Here is a 17,590-nt window from a genome sequence, read left to right on the forward strand (position 1 = left end):
CTAGTTATTTGAATGCTCTTATTCTTCTCAAAGTATAGAATGGGATATGTTCGTTTGCTATACTGTAATGATATGTTCGTTTGCGAATATACGGTTACAGCATTGGATTGGAATGCAATCATTGGATTGGCTCAAATAGCTTTAGGAGTTCAGAACAAAAAACACATCTTTTATGGGCTATAACTTGACAAAAACATCTATTGTGGGCTCTCTGTTATTTTTTAGACGGAATGTTCCATCTGTTCCGTCTAAAAGATAACGGAGATCTTCCACTTACTAAGTTTTAGCCCACAAAGGACGTATTTTGTAATTTATAGAACAAAACTTTGGAAGAGATGGTTTTTGTTTTGCTTCCTAATAATCTTCTTACAAGATAAAATGATGTGACATAATTTACCTTTGAATAATAATGTGGAGTATGATTTTGGGTTATTTGGCTCAGGTTTGCATCATTCTAAACAATTACACTTAGGCTAACAAGAATTATTATATCATTATCATATATTCGCAAGTTAACTTGGGTATGTCATATCGTACCTAAGTTAAGTTAACAAAATTAAAAATTAAAAGAAAAAAAAATATGGTCTTGAGAGTAACCATAACACATAATGATTTGAAAAATAATGAATAAGATAAATGAGTACACATAAGTTAGTACATATTAACGAGATTTTAGACCCGTGTCCAGCACTGGACACGGAGTTTACGATATTATCATTATTAGATTTTCATACATTTAAGCCATAAAAGCTTATAATTTTGAAAATAAACGGTTCTAAGTGTAATACTTTGCAAGTTGTAATACCTTAATCACAGGTTCATCACTGTTATTATTAGCTGTGACATATTGATGTAAATTGTTTGATGTAGTCATTCCACAAGGCACATGCTATGATAATTTCTCTATCATAATTTTTTTTTCTTAAACCAGTTTTGCTCATAATGTGATATTATTATAAAAGATAACTAAAAATTAAAATATTAACATATTTGTGATCTTGTAGTTGACATTCATGTATATGTATTTGATCATGATGCGATCCCATAACACGAATAAGTTTATTTTTAATCACCTATTCTATGATAATTAGATAACAATTATGATTGTTTACATATTCTTTGATAACAATTATGACTATTGATTTAAGTAACAATTGTAATTTTAAATATTAATACACAAAGCTAATATATTAAAAAAAAAAAAAAAAGGTTATGTACCTTTTTAATTGAGAAATTATGTTAGAAAGTTTTTTATTAATTAAATGATTGTAAATTTAAAAAAATTCTATCAAGTTGATGGTTAAAAGTAAATATAAATTAAGTATTCAGGGCTCAAAAGTGTAAATTATTGATGGAAAACAAAAAAGTGTAAAATTAATATAAATACTAATATAATAATATATTTAGATAATAATTATTAGGATTTTTAATTTATAGTTTATCTACATGATGACATAAGCGAGAGTTAATTTAATGAAATCAAATAATTTGATTGGTTAATAAGTCATTAGTTCAACTGTTTTATAGTATATATTAAGATTATACTATATTATAGGTAACATAATGTTGATGATACGTCTATCGTCATATAGGTAACATAAACCATATCTTCCAAAGTTTTTGTGTTATATAAATTGCAATATTTGTGATTTTAAGGGCTAAAACTTAACGAAAACATCTATTGCGGGGTCTCCATTATTTTATAGATGGAACAAACGGAACATTACGTCTATTAGATAACGGAGACCCCTGAATAGATGTTTTTGCCAAGTTTTAACCCAAAAAGGATGTGTTTTTTGTTCCGACTCCCATAAAGCTATTTGAGACAAATTGGAGTAATTTCCAAATAATTTACCCAAGATATTGTTCCTCTGGCAAATAAGAGAATGCTGCCTTGTTATTCAATGCTAGTATATTGATTTACACCCGATTCTAGCATTGATTTACACCCGATTCTTGTCAACTCAGCTCGTTTAACCCCTGTTGATTTAATAAGGTTTTCATGTGAAGTGGCTTTGTCAATTTACATGTTTTTGGTTGTTGCTTTGCATGTCTTTGGTAGAAGTCATATTGGCAATCAGGCATACTACTGAACTTATCTATATTTTTGGTTAATATATAAAGCTTAACATTATAAAATCCCTTTTACCCAATTATTTTATAATACTTTTTTGTCGTACGGCTCACGAGTTTAGATTACTAATTAAACAAAAAAAGGATTGTAAATCAATACAAATATTCATAGAGGTGATGGTTTATAGTCTCCTAATTGTGTTGTCCAATGAACGCCAAAAACTCTACTGTAAATTACCGGGGAGAAAAAAAAAATGCCATTAGACATGAAAATGGAAAAGGTTTTCCCTAATCCTACTGTAATTATAAAGATGAAAGGAGCAATAAAAGACTAACTTTCCCTACAGTAGATCCTTTCATCATATAATCTAAAACTCTACTGTAATTGTTCTCAATTTCACAGCTAAAAAGGGGGGGGGGGAATAAATAAGCGTCCCATACTTACTTGGACTTGAAATTCTCCCTGATCCTTACCCATTTGGAAGAAAACTCTTTCATGTTATCAATGGCAACATCACTCTGCAACTTCACAGTAACCATCTCTTGAAGAAGCCTCTTTGCTTCATCAATCGAGATCTTGCTCTGATCAAACAAATCAGACTTCTGTTTGACCAAACTCTCACGGATCAACTCTTTTTCACGCAGTTCAGCTTTTAACTGTAGGATATCAGCATCTATGTCTTCTATTTTGGACTCAAATTCCATGTCTTTCTCCTGCCATGCTTGCAAAACTTGCAGATTTTCTCCATGCTGCACCTCAAATGCAATATTGTTTTCAATATTCTTACACCAAGTTGTCCAGTTTTTACAGGCAATTTCAAAATCCATGTTGAGTGTTTCGATAACTTTGCCTTGGAATCTTGGAAGCTTGTGGAGGTTCTTGATCAAGATTTGGATGCAAACTTTGACATTTTGTTCATCTGGAGATCCGATAATGGTTTCAAAGTCCTTTTTCAGAAGATCAGTTAGGGTTTGTTTTGCGTTTTCAGCTTCTTCATCAAGAGGACTGCCTTCGGGAGTGTAGAAATTGTCTAGTGAAGTTAGCATAGAAAGCACAGATGAAACTTCCTTTAATTCTGAACATATGTCTTGGGGAAGAATAGAAATGGCAGAAGACTGTTTGGCAGGCGTCTGAAAATACAGAAAGGGAAATGAATTATGAAACAAAACCTATAACTCAAGCATACAGAGGAGAAACAGAAATATGGAATACAACACAATGTTATATCTTTCATTTGATTCTAAAACCGACTTTATCGGCCATCATATTCACAAGAAGCATTAGGATTGAAGTATCTAACCAAAAAAAAGAAAGTAGCAACAAGATACGCCTGGTAAAAATTGGAATTAGCAAACCTTTGATCCTTTTGGTCATTAACATTAGGGAACAGACATGACTAAGTGATTTTGGTCGGGTTTAGTTCGTGAACAGAACTAATAGCCAAATCTGAAAGAAAACATTGAAATTTAATCCACCATAAAACAGTGACGAACTTTACGCTAGATCACAAGGTACAATCAGCTCGAAATCAAAAAAACCCAAATAGCATTGACTTTAAGATTTCCATTAACTTGAGGAATATTTTTCATCCATCTTAAACCATGCCTAGCTAAACACACACAGAGATTACCCAAATACTCAATTGCACTTTCATGGTTTACAAACGAGGAAAACTAAATGGAACATGGTCTACGCAGTTTGAGAAATCTCCATTGAAGTATGAACAGAAAAGAACTGACCATCATTATAAGGGCTAAAAATGGTAGTCTTTGCAAAATGATCTGTTTCATTCCAAAAATGATAACAATAAAAAAAAAAAGGTAAAAGCATCCATATATTCACTGCATCTCGTTGTTATTATGAAAACTGGATTCTCCTCCAACACCTTTCCATTCCAGCTAAGCTGGAGAGAGCATCAACATTTGTATCTGACAATATGACATCTAACAAGAAGAACCATGTTAGAGTAGCGTTATTAAGGATCGAGTGAAAGGAAACCATTGTTTTTCCATAGTCGCAAAAGGCAATGATAGTATCCCATGTTAAAAATAGGTAATAAATTTATATCTGTAATTAGATAACTCAATAAAACGTCAATGGGGTTGGTAGACCATTGGTATCAATGACCTTTTGGTAATCTACAAGGGTTCAATCTCACTTCCTACATATGTAGGTAAATTTATTGAGGGGGTTCAAAAAAAAAAGTTAACCAGGGTAAAACCTTTACCCATAGATACTTCAGATAAAAGCGAAGGTGACCTCAAAGTGCAAAGACCCCAAATGGGGCGCATGCGATAGACGCAAAAAAAGCACATGCCCGAAAAGAAAAAAGGCACGCTAAGTAAAAAAAATATTGTAAATTTTTATATACAAGGAAAAATGATTGTAAAAGAAATCAAATATCATTCATAAAACCAAATGTCATTAAAAAACCATAAGTCTTTCTGCCAAAATTTTCAAACGAAGTTGTTCATGACCAAATTATTCAAACCTGAATTGAATTTTTAATTGAATTTTTATTTTTTTAAAATTATTAGGATACTATAAACATATATTTAAAAATAAAAAAATAAAATAATTTACTACATATAAATAATACTCTATAATGGAGTACTTTCTATTTTTTGTCCGACTACTTCCTCTTCCTCTTTTTGTCTGAAATTATAAGACTAATGTATTCTCTCTCTGTATTTTTGATATGATCCCACATCAGCCAAGTATGGGATTGGTTGGTGGTTTATAAGCCTAGGTGTACCCTCCTCCTTTGAGCTAGCTTTTGGGAGTGAGTTCTACACTTAGCTTATGTCATAATGCGACCCTATTTTGGGATGGGTTCGTATCAATTGGTATCAATTGATGTGTATCATATCGACAAACAGAGAACACACGACAAATACGAGCAATAAACACGAACACAGCCAACAGAAGACGGCTGTTACAATTGATAGATAATCTGGATAGGCTAGTAGCCCGATTCTGGATTAATGCCCCAGCGACCCTAGTACCTAAAAACAATAATAATATAATTCTCCACACCTAACCCTAATGGTTGACAACCTTATTTAAAGATAGACAGACTTGTCTATCAAGTAATTACTAATAATAAATAATATAATAATAATAACTAATAATAATTATCACTTAACCCCCTAACCCATTTGACCGTTAAACCCCTGGACCCATTAGGCCCATCTTCTTTGTGACGCAGCTTGATTCATATCATTACTAACGCCCCCAAAACACACCTTGTCCTCAAGGTGTGGCTTCAAAATTTGCTTCAGGTTATTCCCGGATCCCATGGGTAGCCATCCTCATAATGAACTTCTCTTCGGACTTCTTTGCAACCAAATTCCGTCTCCAGTATTGCTTGTTTTTGATGCTCAAGAACAAAAACTGTTGCATTAAGTTTCTGACCAAAGATCTCAGATTCAGCTTATGTTGTTTTTGAATCATTGGACTAGCCCCAAAGCAACTGATTAGAAGACTTTACTACATAATCATATTTGTCAAGAACATATCCTAGATTACCATAGTCTTCAATTTTATCTCCCACCACCGCAGGTTTGACAACCACTATGGAATATTCGTCGGGCTCCTTTCTTCTTGGTCTGATTTTGTTGAGTTTGTACCTTGTGCGTCTTTCATATCTCTAGCGCTAGCACTAAAAACAGCTCTGTTCTCCTCCTTTTTAATATCAAACTCCAAATTTTTTTTTGTATAAAGAGAAGTAGGATCAAAAGGAGAGAAAGAATCTTGTAAACCATGAGAATCAATTTTTAAAGCCTATGACATCACTTCTTTCAACTTAGAGCAGCTACATTGATGCCATTCAACAAAGATTTCCCTAATTTCAGTATCCAAACCATAGATGAATAGATATATAGCATAGATCTCAGAAATTTCTTCGAGATTTTTAACTTGATCGAATAAGATCTGAAACATAAGGCAATATTCTTTAACAGCACCTACCTTCTTGGCTGATTGCCATAATCTTCTCCAAACCAGACTCCATGTTGCCTGTTGTTTTGATGAACAGTAACTTTTTTTCCTACCACAGGTTGCAAGAAAGATGGCTCTGATACCAATTGATGTGTATCAGACAGACAAACAGCGAACACACGACAAATACGAGCAATAAACACGAACACAGCCAACAGGAGACGGCTGTTACAATTGATAGATAATCTAGACAGTAGCCCGATTCTGGATTAATGCCCCAGCGGCCCTAGTTCCTAAGAACAATAATAATATAATTCTCCACACCTAACCCTAATGTCTGAAAGCCTTATTTAAAGATAGACAGACGTCTGTCAAGTAATTACTAATAATAAATAATATGATAATAATAACTAATAATAATTATCACTTAACCCCCTAACCCATTCGACCCTTAAACCCCTAGACCCATTAGGCCCATCTTCTTCATGACGCAGCTTGATTCATATCAATTTTCTCCCCCCAATGTATTCTCTCTCTTTGTATTTTCTCTCCCTTTTCTCTTTATCTTCTTCACTTGTTTTGGCCTGATAAAATCAGATCTAGCCACGATTTGATTCATTTCAATCAAAATCATGTCAGTTCTGTAACAGAAACATAAATTCAAAGATACTATATCTTGACTAGGCAAGAATCAAACCATTCACGTAATTCTATCCAGAATTTTCTTTTTAAGATACAAAACAACAAAAATTTACCAACTTCTAACTGTGGCAGCTAGATACATTAATTCATTGGAAATGTCCACTAATGTGCGAATACCATGAAAAATGTTCAGATAAAATAATAACAGGTTTGTTTCTTATATTATCGTGACATAGGCCATCAGATAACAAGGAACGCTTGACAGGTTTACTGACAGGTTTACTAGCTCCTCTGATAAATCTTATCCAAGGATAGATGTATGAAGCAATAAGAAATCGAAAAGGAATATGATGAGCTAAAGCCGAACCAAAAACCCGATAAAAACCAAAAAACAGAACTGCAAAAAAAACAAGTGGTTTTTGGTCTTGGTATTCTCATAGGCCGAACGTTTTGGTTCGTTATTTGGTTTCGTATGAAAAACAAATCCATAAAAGCCGAACGTTTTACTTTACATTTATACCATGTTATTACTTATGCTTAGACTACCCACATCAGTAAACCAACCAAACCCAATCTTCAATTAAGAAAAAAAAAACTAATATGTCTCTATACAACCCAACCAAAATAAAATTTTAACCCACATTCACAACCCAACCTAAACTACTTTTTTCTTATATTAGTACAAATTATAATTACTATTACCATATTAAAATTATTTATTTTACTTCAATGAATAAATAGCGTTTACAATAATCTTGTACATCTTAAAGCAAAGAAAAATACAGAACTAGTGAAATACTAAAAAAAACTCTTTTATATTGAAATGGCTCATTTTTAAATAAGATTTATGTCAAAATGTTCATATAAGTAAAAATAAAGAATTCCATGTTTTAATGTTTATACAAAAAGTTATAAAAACTTTAGCTTTCAAATAAATACAAATACACAAAAAAAAGAATTTAAAAAGTTTCAAACTTATATTCAAATTTGTTTTTAAAATATAGTAGTATTCTCATTATAACCAGTTGTATACATATTAAATGAACCAATCGATAATTCACAAAAAATAAAATTAAAAATTGGAGGGATATTATCTTTAATTTCTATGGCCTTAATTCATTTTTTTTCTTTACCAGCTCGTTAGTAACCAAGTATGCCTGTGATGAAACTCAAGACTCTCGAAAATCTCTCTAATAATTAACTCCTACAAATGTAGGAAGTGAGATTCGAATCGTAGTGGATACTATCTTTAATTTCTATTGCCTTATTCTTATTATATATGTATCAGAATATATTGATCAGGAATATAAAGTCAAATCAAAGTTTGGAAACTGTATGTCTTATTAAGTTTACACACATTATTTGTGTATACACATATATATAGGAATAAAATAAGAAACTACAGTATAAGTTAACTTACAATTTGTCTTGTTAAATTTACACACATTATTTGTGTATATATATATATATATATATATTGAAATAAAATAAAAAAAACTACAATATATGTTAGCTTACAATTTTGATGAGTAAATAGATTGGAAATATCATTATGCTTTAAATATTTAAAACATTATCCTAACCTACCATATCTAAACACAGGACTCAAATTTATTAAGTCTATTATGTTAGATCAACAACATGATATGAAAATACTTGCAATGCTTTAACTATATAATATTTTAACATGAAGTCAGTTAACATGTAATAGGACTCGTGTAATCCATATGAAGTTTAATAATGAAATATCAACGTTTGTAATGTATTAGGAATTCGATATTTGTCAAAAAACAACAATGGCCTTATAATATATATTTTTTTAAAGAGTAACTTAGTAGTTAGCAATTAGCATTCGAGAAAACATGACATCCAATAGGACAGTACAGTCCTACAATATAAATGTTATATATAGTTATGTAACAAATTAAACGTTTATGAACTTGGTGGACTATTGAATATTAATTGATAAAGGTCTCTTTTAATATATATGTTACCAATTTGTTATGATATATCATTGATATACTGAGTATTATATTTTGTATTTTTTAGGATTTGGATATAAATTATCATATGGATTGGATTACTATCATCAATTAAAACATTTATAAGTTATAGAAACTTTTTTGTGAAGATATATTATTTAATTTATTACTAATCATTTTATTTTAATATATACTATAAGACAGTTGAACTAATCACTTATTAACAAATCAAATCGTTCGATTTTATCAAATTCACTCTCGCTTATGTCATCATGTAGATAAACTATCAATGAAAAATCCTAATAATTATTATCTAAATATATTATTATATTAGTATTTATATTAATTTGTAGAAAAAGTCTCATTAATTTACACTTTTTTGTTTTCCATCAATAATTTACACTTTATAGCCCTGAATACTTAATTTATATTTATTTTTAGCCATTAACTTGAGAGAATTTTTTAAAATTTACAATCATTTAATTAACTAAAAAAATTTCAACATAATCTCTCAATCAAAAAGGGACATAATTTTCTCCTTTTTAATTATATATTAGCTTTGTGTATTAATGTTTAAAGATACAATTGTCACTCAAATCAAGAGTCCTAATTGTTATCCAAAAATATGAGAACAATCATAATTGTTATCTATTTATCATAGAAGAGGTGATAGGAAATAAACATATTCGTGTTATGGGCCCGCATCATGATCAAATACATATAATTGAATGTCAACTACAAGATCACAAGTATGTTTATATTTTAATTTTTAATTATCTTTCATAATAATATCACATTGTGAGTAAAACCGGTTTCAAAAAATTCTATGATAGACAAACTATTATAACATGTGCCTTGTGGAATGACTACGACAAACAATTCCATCAATATGTCTCCGTTAAAAATGACAGTGACGAACCTGTGATTATGGTACTACAACTTGCAAAGTATAACACTTGGAACCGTATATTTTTAAAATTATAAGTTTTTATGACTTAAATGTATAAAAATATAACATTGATAATATCGTAAACCCCGTGTCCAGTGTTGGACACGGGTCAAAAATCTCGTTAAAAGCTAAAAGGTGCTAATTATATTTAACTTAAGTATTTAGTAAGATTTAACGTTAAAAAGTGTAAATTAATGTGACTTTTTCTAAAATTATTAATATAATTAATAACTAAAGTTTATCTGTAGATAACTTAGTCACATGTTTAATAACTTAGTTTAGAGATATCGAGGGCTATGATTGGTGAGCTAAGGTTAGGTCACTTATCTATTAGTATATATTAAGACTACAATTCAGATAATATACTTTTTTTTTACCAAATTTTTGGTTATTGATACTTTGAATCTATCATTGTAATTTTTATATAAACAATAAACTTTTTGATCAATTTGGATGTTTAACTTCTTTTTAATCAGTGCACTCGTTCTTCTTTCATATAAAACAAATAATATTATTATTTCGTTTGTAGACCTTAAGATCACATCTTCTGTTTATGACAAAAATTTTTGACATAAAATCAAACTGTAGACACCAAGCCTTAAAAATCTTAATTCCAATAATGAAATTGGTTTAATATGTTATGACCCACAATTTTTGGTTCATAGTGGCCTTTGTATTGGTTTATTATGCTAGGACCAACAAATTTTGGTTCGTAGTGGTTTTTGTAGATAAAAGAAAGTTTGATGCAATAATTGCTAGTTTTACTTTTAGAATGCACAAAAACTTTCAAGTTACAATTAATCCATTTGTAATCATATTAGGCATATTAAGGAATGGTGATTTAATTAAACGATACTCACTCTAGGGTTTTAGAGCAATAGTGAGTATTGTAATCTGTGGTTGATATTCTGCCTGAACTTAACTCAATGTTCATGAGTGATTAAAGTAAGGCCTCTCTTCTTTTAAAACAAGGCATTGTAATTAATAAGAATTTCTTTCAATTGACCGTTAACAACGGAAAGACATCAAACCCAAAAAAGTTACCTGATTCTCATTTCCATTTATTGCAACAATCTGAAGTCTTTCTGCACGCTCGTCTTCAGCTATGTATCCATCAAAATTCCCATTACTACCGGATTGATCACCAACTTCAACTTTTACAACGAGATTCCCATTGTCAAGTGTGAGGACATCATCGTGCTGGAGGCAAGTCAAATATATGAGAACAAATCGAAACAAAATAGGCTGTAACGCAAGACAAAATAGCTAATCTAGCATCAACCCCTCTTTTGTTCCTTCGGGTAAGCTGTGGAATGACACTTACATGATTTAGGCTTTGCCACTTACACATATCACAATTAGGGGCTACTTACTTAAGGCTTTGATGATTCTTAATTTATAGTATGACATAAGTTTACACAAATCACTTTTCAAGTTTGGTAAGATATGAAACCTAAAATAGTTGATTGAGTCTTGATCAAACTTCGTCTTTAATTATGCTGTAAATAATCTTCATCACCTATGGAACGTTTTTGATATTAAGTGGTAATGTTTAATTACCTGATATATTACTTTTAAATGTTTCATATGACCAAAGTATTCCCTATTTGGCAAAAAAGAGGTTCATGATGGTGGTTTAGCTACTTGATATCATACTTGTAATGTTAGAGTTAAATGCATTGGAGTTGCTTTATTTTTTTCAGACCTTTGGTTGAATAATGTTAAAATGAATTTTTTTATGATATGTATGTGAATAAGTAGTATCGGATAGAGCATATCCAAGCTATGTTGTTAATCACGGAGGTATACCGGTGGTATATCGGTTATGGGTCCCTCCCTAAAATAGCGGTCAAAATAACGGTTCCGATATTAACGGTTACAGATACTAGCTTTTTAAGTATCGATCTTAACGGTGTTACTACAGGTTTTTTTTCGTTTCTTTTTTTTTTGGGCCCAAAACTAATGAATACTTATTAGTCCAATCCTAAATAAATAAAAGCCCAAGTTTCCAGCCCTAATTTTCCAATCAAGGGATCGATCAGAAGGGTTTCTCCTTTGTGTCTTCACTTCTTAAGCGATCCATCAGTTTCTCTGTCTTCACTTCTTTTTTGGATATAGGTTACCCCTATGAATTTCATAACATCAACAATATTAAGTACAAGTTATGTGGCTAGAGTACCACACTAGTTTACATGCAACAGGCTGCATGTTTATTACAAGAAGCCATGCTGACTAGCACAACCAATACCCTTATCTTACACTAGAAACACACTGCAAGATAACAAAATAAACACACTGCAACCAATACCCTATATTCTCTGCCTTCACATGTCTATCCTGTTTCAAATACTTTTAAGCTTGACTTTTAATATTAGTACGTATTAAGCATTTTGGAATTTTTATATATTGCATAATATTATAATACGGTTATACCACCGCTATAACCGGTATACTAAGTAGTTAAGGACCAAAATTTCGGTGTTTCGGTCAAGGTCTAGTATTTGAAATATCCGTTGTTTCAGTGGTATTTCAGTGGTATTTCGGTGGTATTTCGGTAATCTTAATATTATGAAAAATATTATATATAACTATATATGTACCAAAAAGATTGCAATTATACATACAAATAGCAATTATATTAAGTTAATACTCAATCTAAATATCAAAGTCAAGCTTAAAAGTGTCAATGTTTAATAGATTAGTGTTAATACTTCAAAAAATTAGTTTTTTTATATGTTGTTTTTTAGTTTGGACAAAAATAATTTAAATAAAAAAATCTAAAAAACTGGTATACCACCAAAATTTGGACCGAAATTTGACCGATTTCGGTAAATTTCACCGAAAATCTTGGTATCGAAAATTTGGACAAAAATCTATACTGGTATCCAAGTTATTCATATAATAAAAAGTTATCTTTTAAACGTATATTTATTGAGAGTCAACAGGTAAAATAGTTATTTTTGTCTAAAAGGAAATTATCAATTTCTCACACTAAACTTACTGCACACAGCCCTCCAAACCATGAAAAGTGAAGGGGGGGGGGGGGGGGGGGGGGGGGGGGGTTTAAAGAAGCCTTTAATGACTTGTAATTCAGCTACTCATTTACATTATAAATATTAATGCAGATATCTTCGTTTAGTCTCAAACTTCATCTGAAAGAAACATATATTTCTATACACACATATATATGGGTAATTTTCCAGTGAGAACATGTTTAAAATGAGAACCGTAAAAACAAAATATGACCTTTGAATGGGAAAAGATTAAGGGCCACGATGATTAATGGCATATTTGAATTTTGAAATTATTCATTCAATTAGTGGTAAAGATGGTTGTTTACAAGTATATTAAAGGATAAAGACGTAACTAAATGAAGGCAATGAAAAAATAGGAGAAAAAATGAACATAAATCTCCACACGTTGCGAGAGTTAAAAAAGGAAAGAAAGGAGGTATCAACTGGTTGGTTTAGTGATGTAACAGTTCAAAAAGTTTGCATCCACTTTACTTCAAAGTTGTTCAAGTAAATGAAGAAGACATTGTCATCACTTTGCTCCTGGTGATAATTGAAGTATGATGCTAGAATTACAAAATAAACCGGGATGATAATTAAACATTAACCTGACATGGATGCATAAATTTTAACAAGTACATGCATAAAAATAACTTGGATGCATAAAAGTAACATGACTTTCGATGCATTAAGGATAACTTGGATGCTAAAAAACTAGTATGCCTTGGATACATAAATTTTGAGTTAGAAACATAAAAATTAATTAACCACACTGGATGCATAAAAATTTAACATGACATAGATGCAGAAAAAAGTGTATTAGTATATTGTTATAGCGTAATAATGTGTGCGTTGTAATTAAATTGACATAAAATTAAAGAACGGTTATGTGGTGTAAAGTGTGATGAAAAGGAAATTAAAACAAATAACGTAATATGAAAAGTAATGGAAACTCAAAAGTAAAAACCGAATCAGTAACTATTTTACGAGCAAAAACTTTTGTCAAATTTACCCTTTTTCATGGTTGATGATGCGGTTGTTTAGGATTGGTTCTCACATGGAATGTATCTTAAGTTTGGATGTATTGGATGGGCATATATATATATATATGTGTGTGTGTGTGTGTGTGTGTGTGTGTGTGTGGGTTTGTATGTATGTATGTTTGTGTGTTTGTATGTATATTATATTATATATATAAAGAGAGGGAGAGAGAGACCTACCTGAGTCACACCTCTGTGTGTCTCAACAATCTTGCCAGCCACGGCACTCACATCCTCAGCCATGATCTCACTCACATTCTTATAGCGTGGATCAAGTGGATCGTCTGCTTCAACTTTAACTGACTCTATGCAGGTGATAGGACATCCCCCATTCTCCTAAAATACATAAGTCAACATTTTGAATGGTAAACAGTTGAAGAGAATGGATATGAAGTAAAAAACATTCACCACTGGCCATTTGAGTAAACTGGGGGGGCATAAATTGGCAAGCTTGACCCTCCACTATCATGTCAACTCGTATTTAGTTAGTTGTATCATATTCCCCATCTAAAGTCAGCCTCTTAGATTTACATTGCTTGTATAGGAAGAGTAAAATAAATTTATAGAGAAGTTAAAAGAACCTTGGGAAGAAGAAGGTTTGCCCTACGATCAATTTCCCCTTCGTAGCACTTGATAGCTTCCTTTATGGCTATGGCCTTATGAGGTAGCTTTTGCTCAAGGAGTCCAACATTTCGCTTATTCATCCAAATAAACTCCACTAATTCCCTATCAGTCTTGGTTTGGAGGTCTTCCACCATAACAGACTTCAATTTCTTGGCTGCCCTAGCCTCATCTGACAGTTCCTCACTAAACCTAGGAGTTTTAGTTTTTTTTCTTGGGATGAGTTGGGTCGGGCTAACTTGAGTTAAGGGTTGTGGACAACACTTGCGTAAGTGTCTTCTCATTGTTGATGTACCTGAATTTGCAGCAAAGCAGTAGACTTTGTTACAGTTGGTGCACCTTGTTTTTGGTAACCCATCGTCCCCTGTAATCTTCTCGAAGAATTCCCAAACAAACGCTCGTTGGCGTCCCTTATTTCCAGAATGGTGTTCATTCTCTTGGTTGGGAGGCCCAATCCTTTCAGTCGACATATATATAGATATATATGTGAATGGAAATAAAGTCTAGAGTTGAGCACAGAAGAGCATTACTTATTCTTCTTTTTCTTCTTCTTGTTAAGCTAATATGAATGACAAGATGCTCTCATTCAGGTTCACCACATCCGGATTTCTTGCCTAATTTCTAATACCCAATAAGTCTTTTTAGCAGCAATCTTCAAGTAGTAGATAAAAACATCCAGTATTAGGTAACAATATAAAATAAAACAGTGTAGACCAACAGGCAGACAGATATCAAGGTCGAACCTTTTTTTCATTTTTGTTTATTATAACTTTATTTAACTTTTATTAATAAAAAAATAAAAATAAATCAACCCCAAAAAAAGCATTCGAATTTTTTTTAAAGGTGCATGAAAATGGTACAGGAACGAAAACCAAAGTAGATTGGATTGATATCAAAATTGTAGACAGGCAAACAATGAAGAGATCTCATACAAACAAAAATTATATATTATCTATTTTAATTACGAAACACAGATTATATAATCACATACACATACATACATACAGATAATTATATACATATATACAAGTAAAAATAAAGCATTTGTATTCAAGTAAAAATAAATAAATAAAATAATAATAATAATATGAAATTGATGGACCAAATAATAAATATAATAATAATCAGATGGACCGAATTTAATTTCAAATTGATAACATATATACAATAACTAGGAAAGATATAACTAATTTGAGGAAATTGAATTGAAATGACAGCAGAAGTGTAATTAATAATAACAAATACTATAATTATAATATACAATACCTACAGCTCAAAGAAATCCAGAATAGAATCGACAGGTAGAAAAATGTAGGAGAAAACTTGTTGGAGTTGATCAGATAGTAAAGTATAGGTATTATGCTACTGGTGGTGGTGGTGGTGGTGGTGGTGGTGAATGGTGATGCGACTGAGGAACAAGGGTATCAACAAAAACGTGATTGGGGTTCGGTTGGGTTGACTTGGTTGGTAGTTGGATGTCTTTGGTAAATAATAATAGGGAAATGCGGGAATGGTTAATCCTCGGTTAATTTATGTTAGAGTTATAATGTTAATTGTAAATTTGATGATAACAAATCTGATATATAAACATTTATAAATTTTGTGGTTTTGTAATCTGATCTGGTTAAACTAAGCTAACACAGCTTGTAATTTGAAACTGACCCAGATCATGCTTTATACTTTGTAAATGTTAATCATATGGAAACAAGTATTGTTCAAGCTGATCAAATTGTTATAGCATTCAATCCAAGTCGAAGAGGAGGATTGAAGATAGAAGACCAAGCTGTTAGTGGAAGTCAGCTTGGACTTAGTAGTCTGCTTGGGAACACTTAGACAGTTTTGCTCTTGACAAACGAGCAATCTGTGTCTGACAATCAAGTGAAGATAACAACCTAGACTTATTGATAAGGACAAATGACGTGACTAGGAAGGTTCCTAGAATCTAGGTTGGTGACAGAAATACATATGTGTGTCCATATTCTTATTGGAGGATCAAAATGACGTGTTGCAGGTTTTGGGGACCACAAATACAATGAAGGCACGATCAAATATTCTTTCGATTGTCCAACAAAAGAACAATACGTGGCTTAATTAGATACCAAGAGAAGAATAACTTTCGCCTATAAAAGTCACATTCCTTGTATTCATATGTGTGGCATTCCTTAGAATCATTCTTCATACAAGTTCTCTCTGCTCTTACACATAAGTTAGTCTGTAGAAAGTTAGCTTGGGCTGCTTCTCTTGAGCAAGAACTTCTTGATTGTTATTTGTCATTTCAAGGGTTGTTTAGATATTTATAGGTTATCTTGTTTCCGCAACAACCCTGTAATTCTTTGTATAAATTTTATCTTAATAAAGGATTACATTTGAAAACCACAATCTGTGTTCAAGAATGATTGAGTTCTGTTTTACTGTTTCATTGATTCTTGTTTCCTATATTATATATATCGCAATCTAAGTCTTTAAAACATATTTTTAAAGTTAGTTAAGAATTAAGGAAAAGTTGTATTCACCCCCCTTTACAACTCTTTGTGTTCATTATACTTTGGTTTATTGATACACTTCTAGGACACAATAAGTGGTATCAGTGAAGGGGTTAAGAATTAACTTGACTTGATCTTTACTTATTTTCCTTAAGTAAAGCATAATGCCATCCTATGTTGATAATGGTTCTTCTACCTGACCACCTATGTTTGATAAAAATGATTTTGATGGGTGGAATGGTCGTATGTCCTTGTTCCTTGAATCCATCGATAACAATATGCCTAACATCCTGACAGATGGTCCTTACATTCCTACACAGACCCTTGTTGTAGATGCAATGGTTAGAGATGGTCAACCAACCATTCCTGCCACAATTAAAACCATTGCTAAGTGTGAAAACGTGTTTCAGCACGTTCCCGGATCGATTAACACGAGATCTATACAATCATAGATGTGCGGAATCCATCTATGATCGTCTTTAGGGTTAATTAATGATTATCATGATAAACACACACGAAGATAATAAGAACAGGAGATAAACACGAAAATACTATCATTAATCATATGATTACAAGATGAATCCGTATGAAAAACATCTACAATGATTACGGATTACAATCATTGAGACGAATCGTGATAGTTTGGGCGGTATCTCGAGGTATAGATCTCTACCTCCAGAACCTAGTGAATGACTCTATGTTGCAACTAAACTCATCAACCTAAATTCGTGACCTAAGACTTATATTTATTGGCTGTATAAACAGACTGGGCTGTCAAATTCGTACAAACGGGCTGGGCATTACTAACACTTTTATCAACACTTTTAATCACATTTAATGGAACACCTA

At 31.6% G+C, this 17,590-nt stretch overlaps 1 protein-coding gene across 3 annotated transcripts; it reads right to left on the minus strand.

Moving 5' to 3' along the window:
* Positions 1 to 2,318: 2,318 nt before the first annotated feature.
* On the minus strand, positions 2,319 to 15,727 carry LOC122585401. 3 transcript variants are annotated; one of them, XM_043757535.1, is made up of 5 exons: positions 15,529 to 15,727; positions 14,219 to 14,910; positions 13,818 to 13,973; positions 10,631 to 10,786; positions 2,319 to 3,204 (listed from the first exon to the last, which is right to left on the minus strand). In XM_043757535.1, exons 2-5 carry the CDS (start codon positions 14,726 to 14,728, stop codon positions 2,515 to 2,517), a joined length of 1,512 nt encoding a protein of 503 aa, XP_043613470.1. In that variant the 5' UTR covers positions 14,729 to 14,910; positions 15,529 to 15,727; the 3' UTR covers positions 2,319 to 2,514. The 3 variants fall into 3 exon arrangements, with proteins under 3 accessions (XP_043613470.1, XP_043613469.1, XP_043613471.1); XM_043757534.1 differs by having other exon boundaries at positions 15,525 to 15,727; XM_043757536.1 differs by lacking the exon at positions 10,631 to 10,786 and having other exon boundaries at positions 15,525 to 15,727.
* Between the last annotated feature and the right edge of the window lie 1,863 nt (positions 15,728 to 17,590).

This window comes from Erigeron canadensis, chromosome 1 (genome assembly GCF_010389155.1).
Source record: "Erigeron canadensis isolate Cc75 chromosome 1, C_canadensis_v1, whole genome shotgun sequence".
In the NCBI taxonomy this organism is placed as follows: Eukaryota; Viridiplantae; Streptophyta; class Magnoliopsida; order Asterales; family Asteraceae; genus Erigeron; species Erigeron canadensis.

What these genes read in the sequence shown, in the direction of transcription:
- LOC122585401 (XM_043757535.1), bottom strand. Translation starts at nt 14,728, where the DNA reads ATGTCGACTGAAAGGATTGGGCCTCCCAACCAAGAGAATGAACACCAT. An exon ending in CAAACCTTCTTCTTCCCAAG is followed by an intron (nt 13,974 to 14,218) that starts GTTCTTTTAACT and finishes TATGTATTTTAG; the next exon opens with GAGAATGGGGGATGTCCTAT. An exon ending in CACACAGAGGTGTGACTCAG is followed by an intron (nt 10,787 to 13,817) that starts GTAGGTCTCTCT and finishes ACTTGCCTCCAG; the next exon opens with CACGATGATGTCCTCACACT.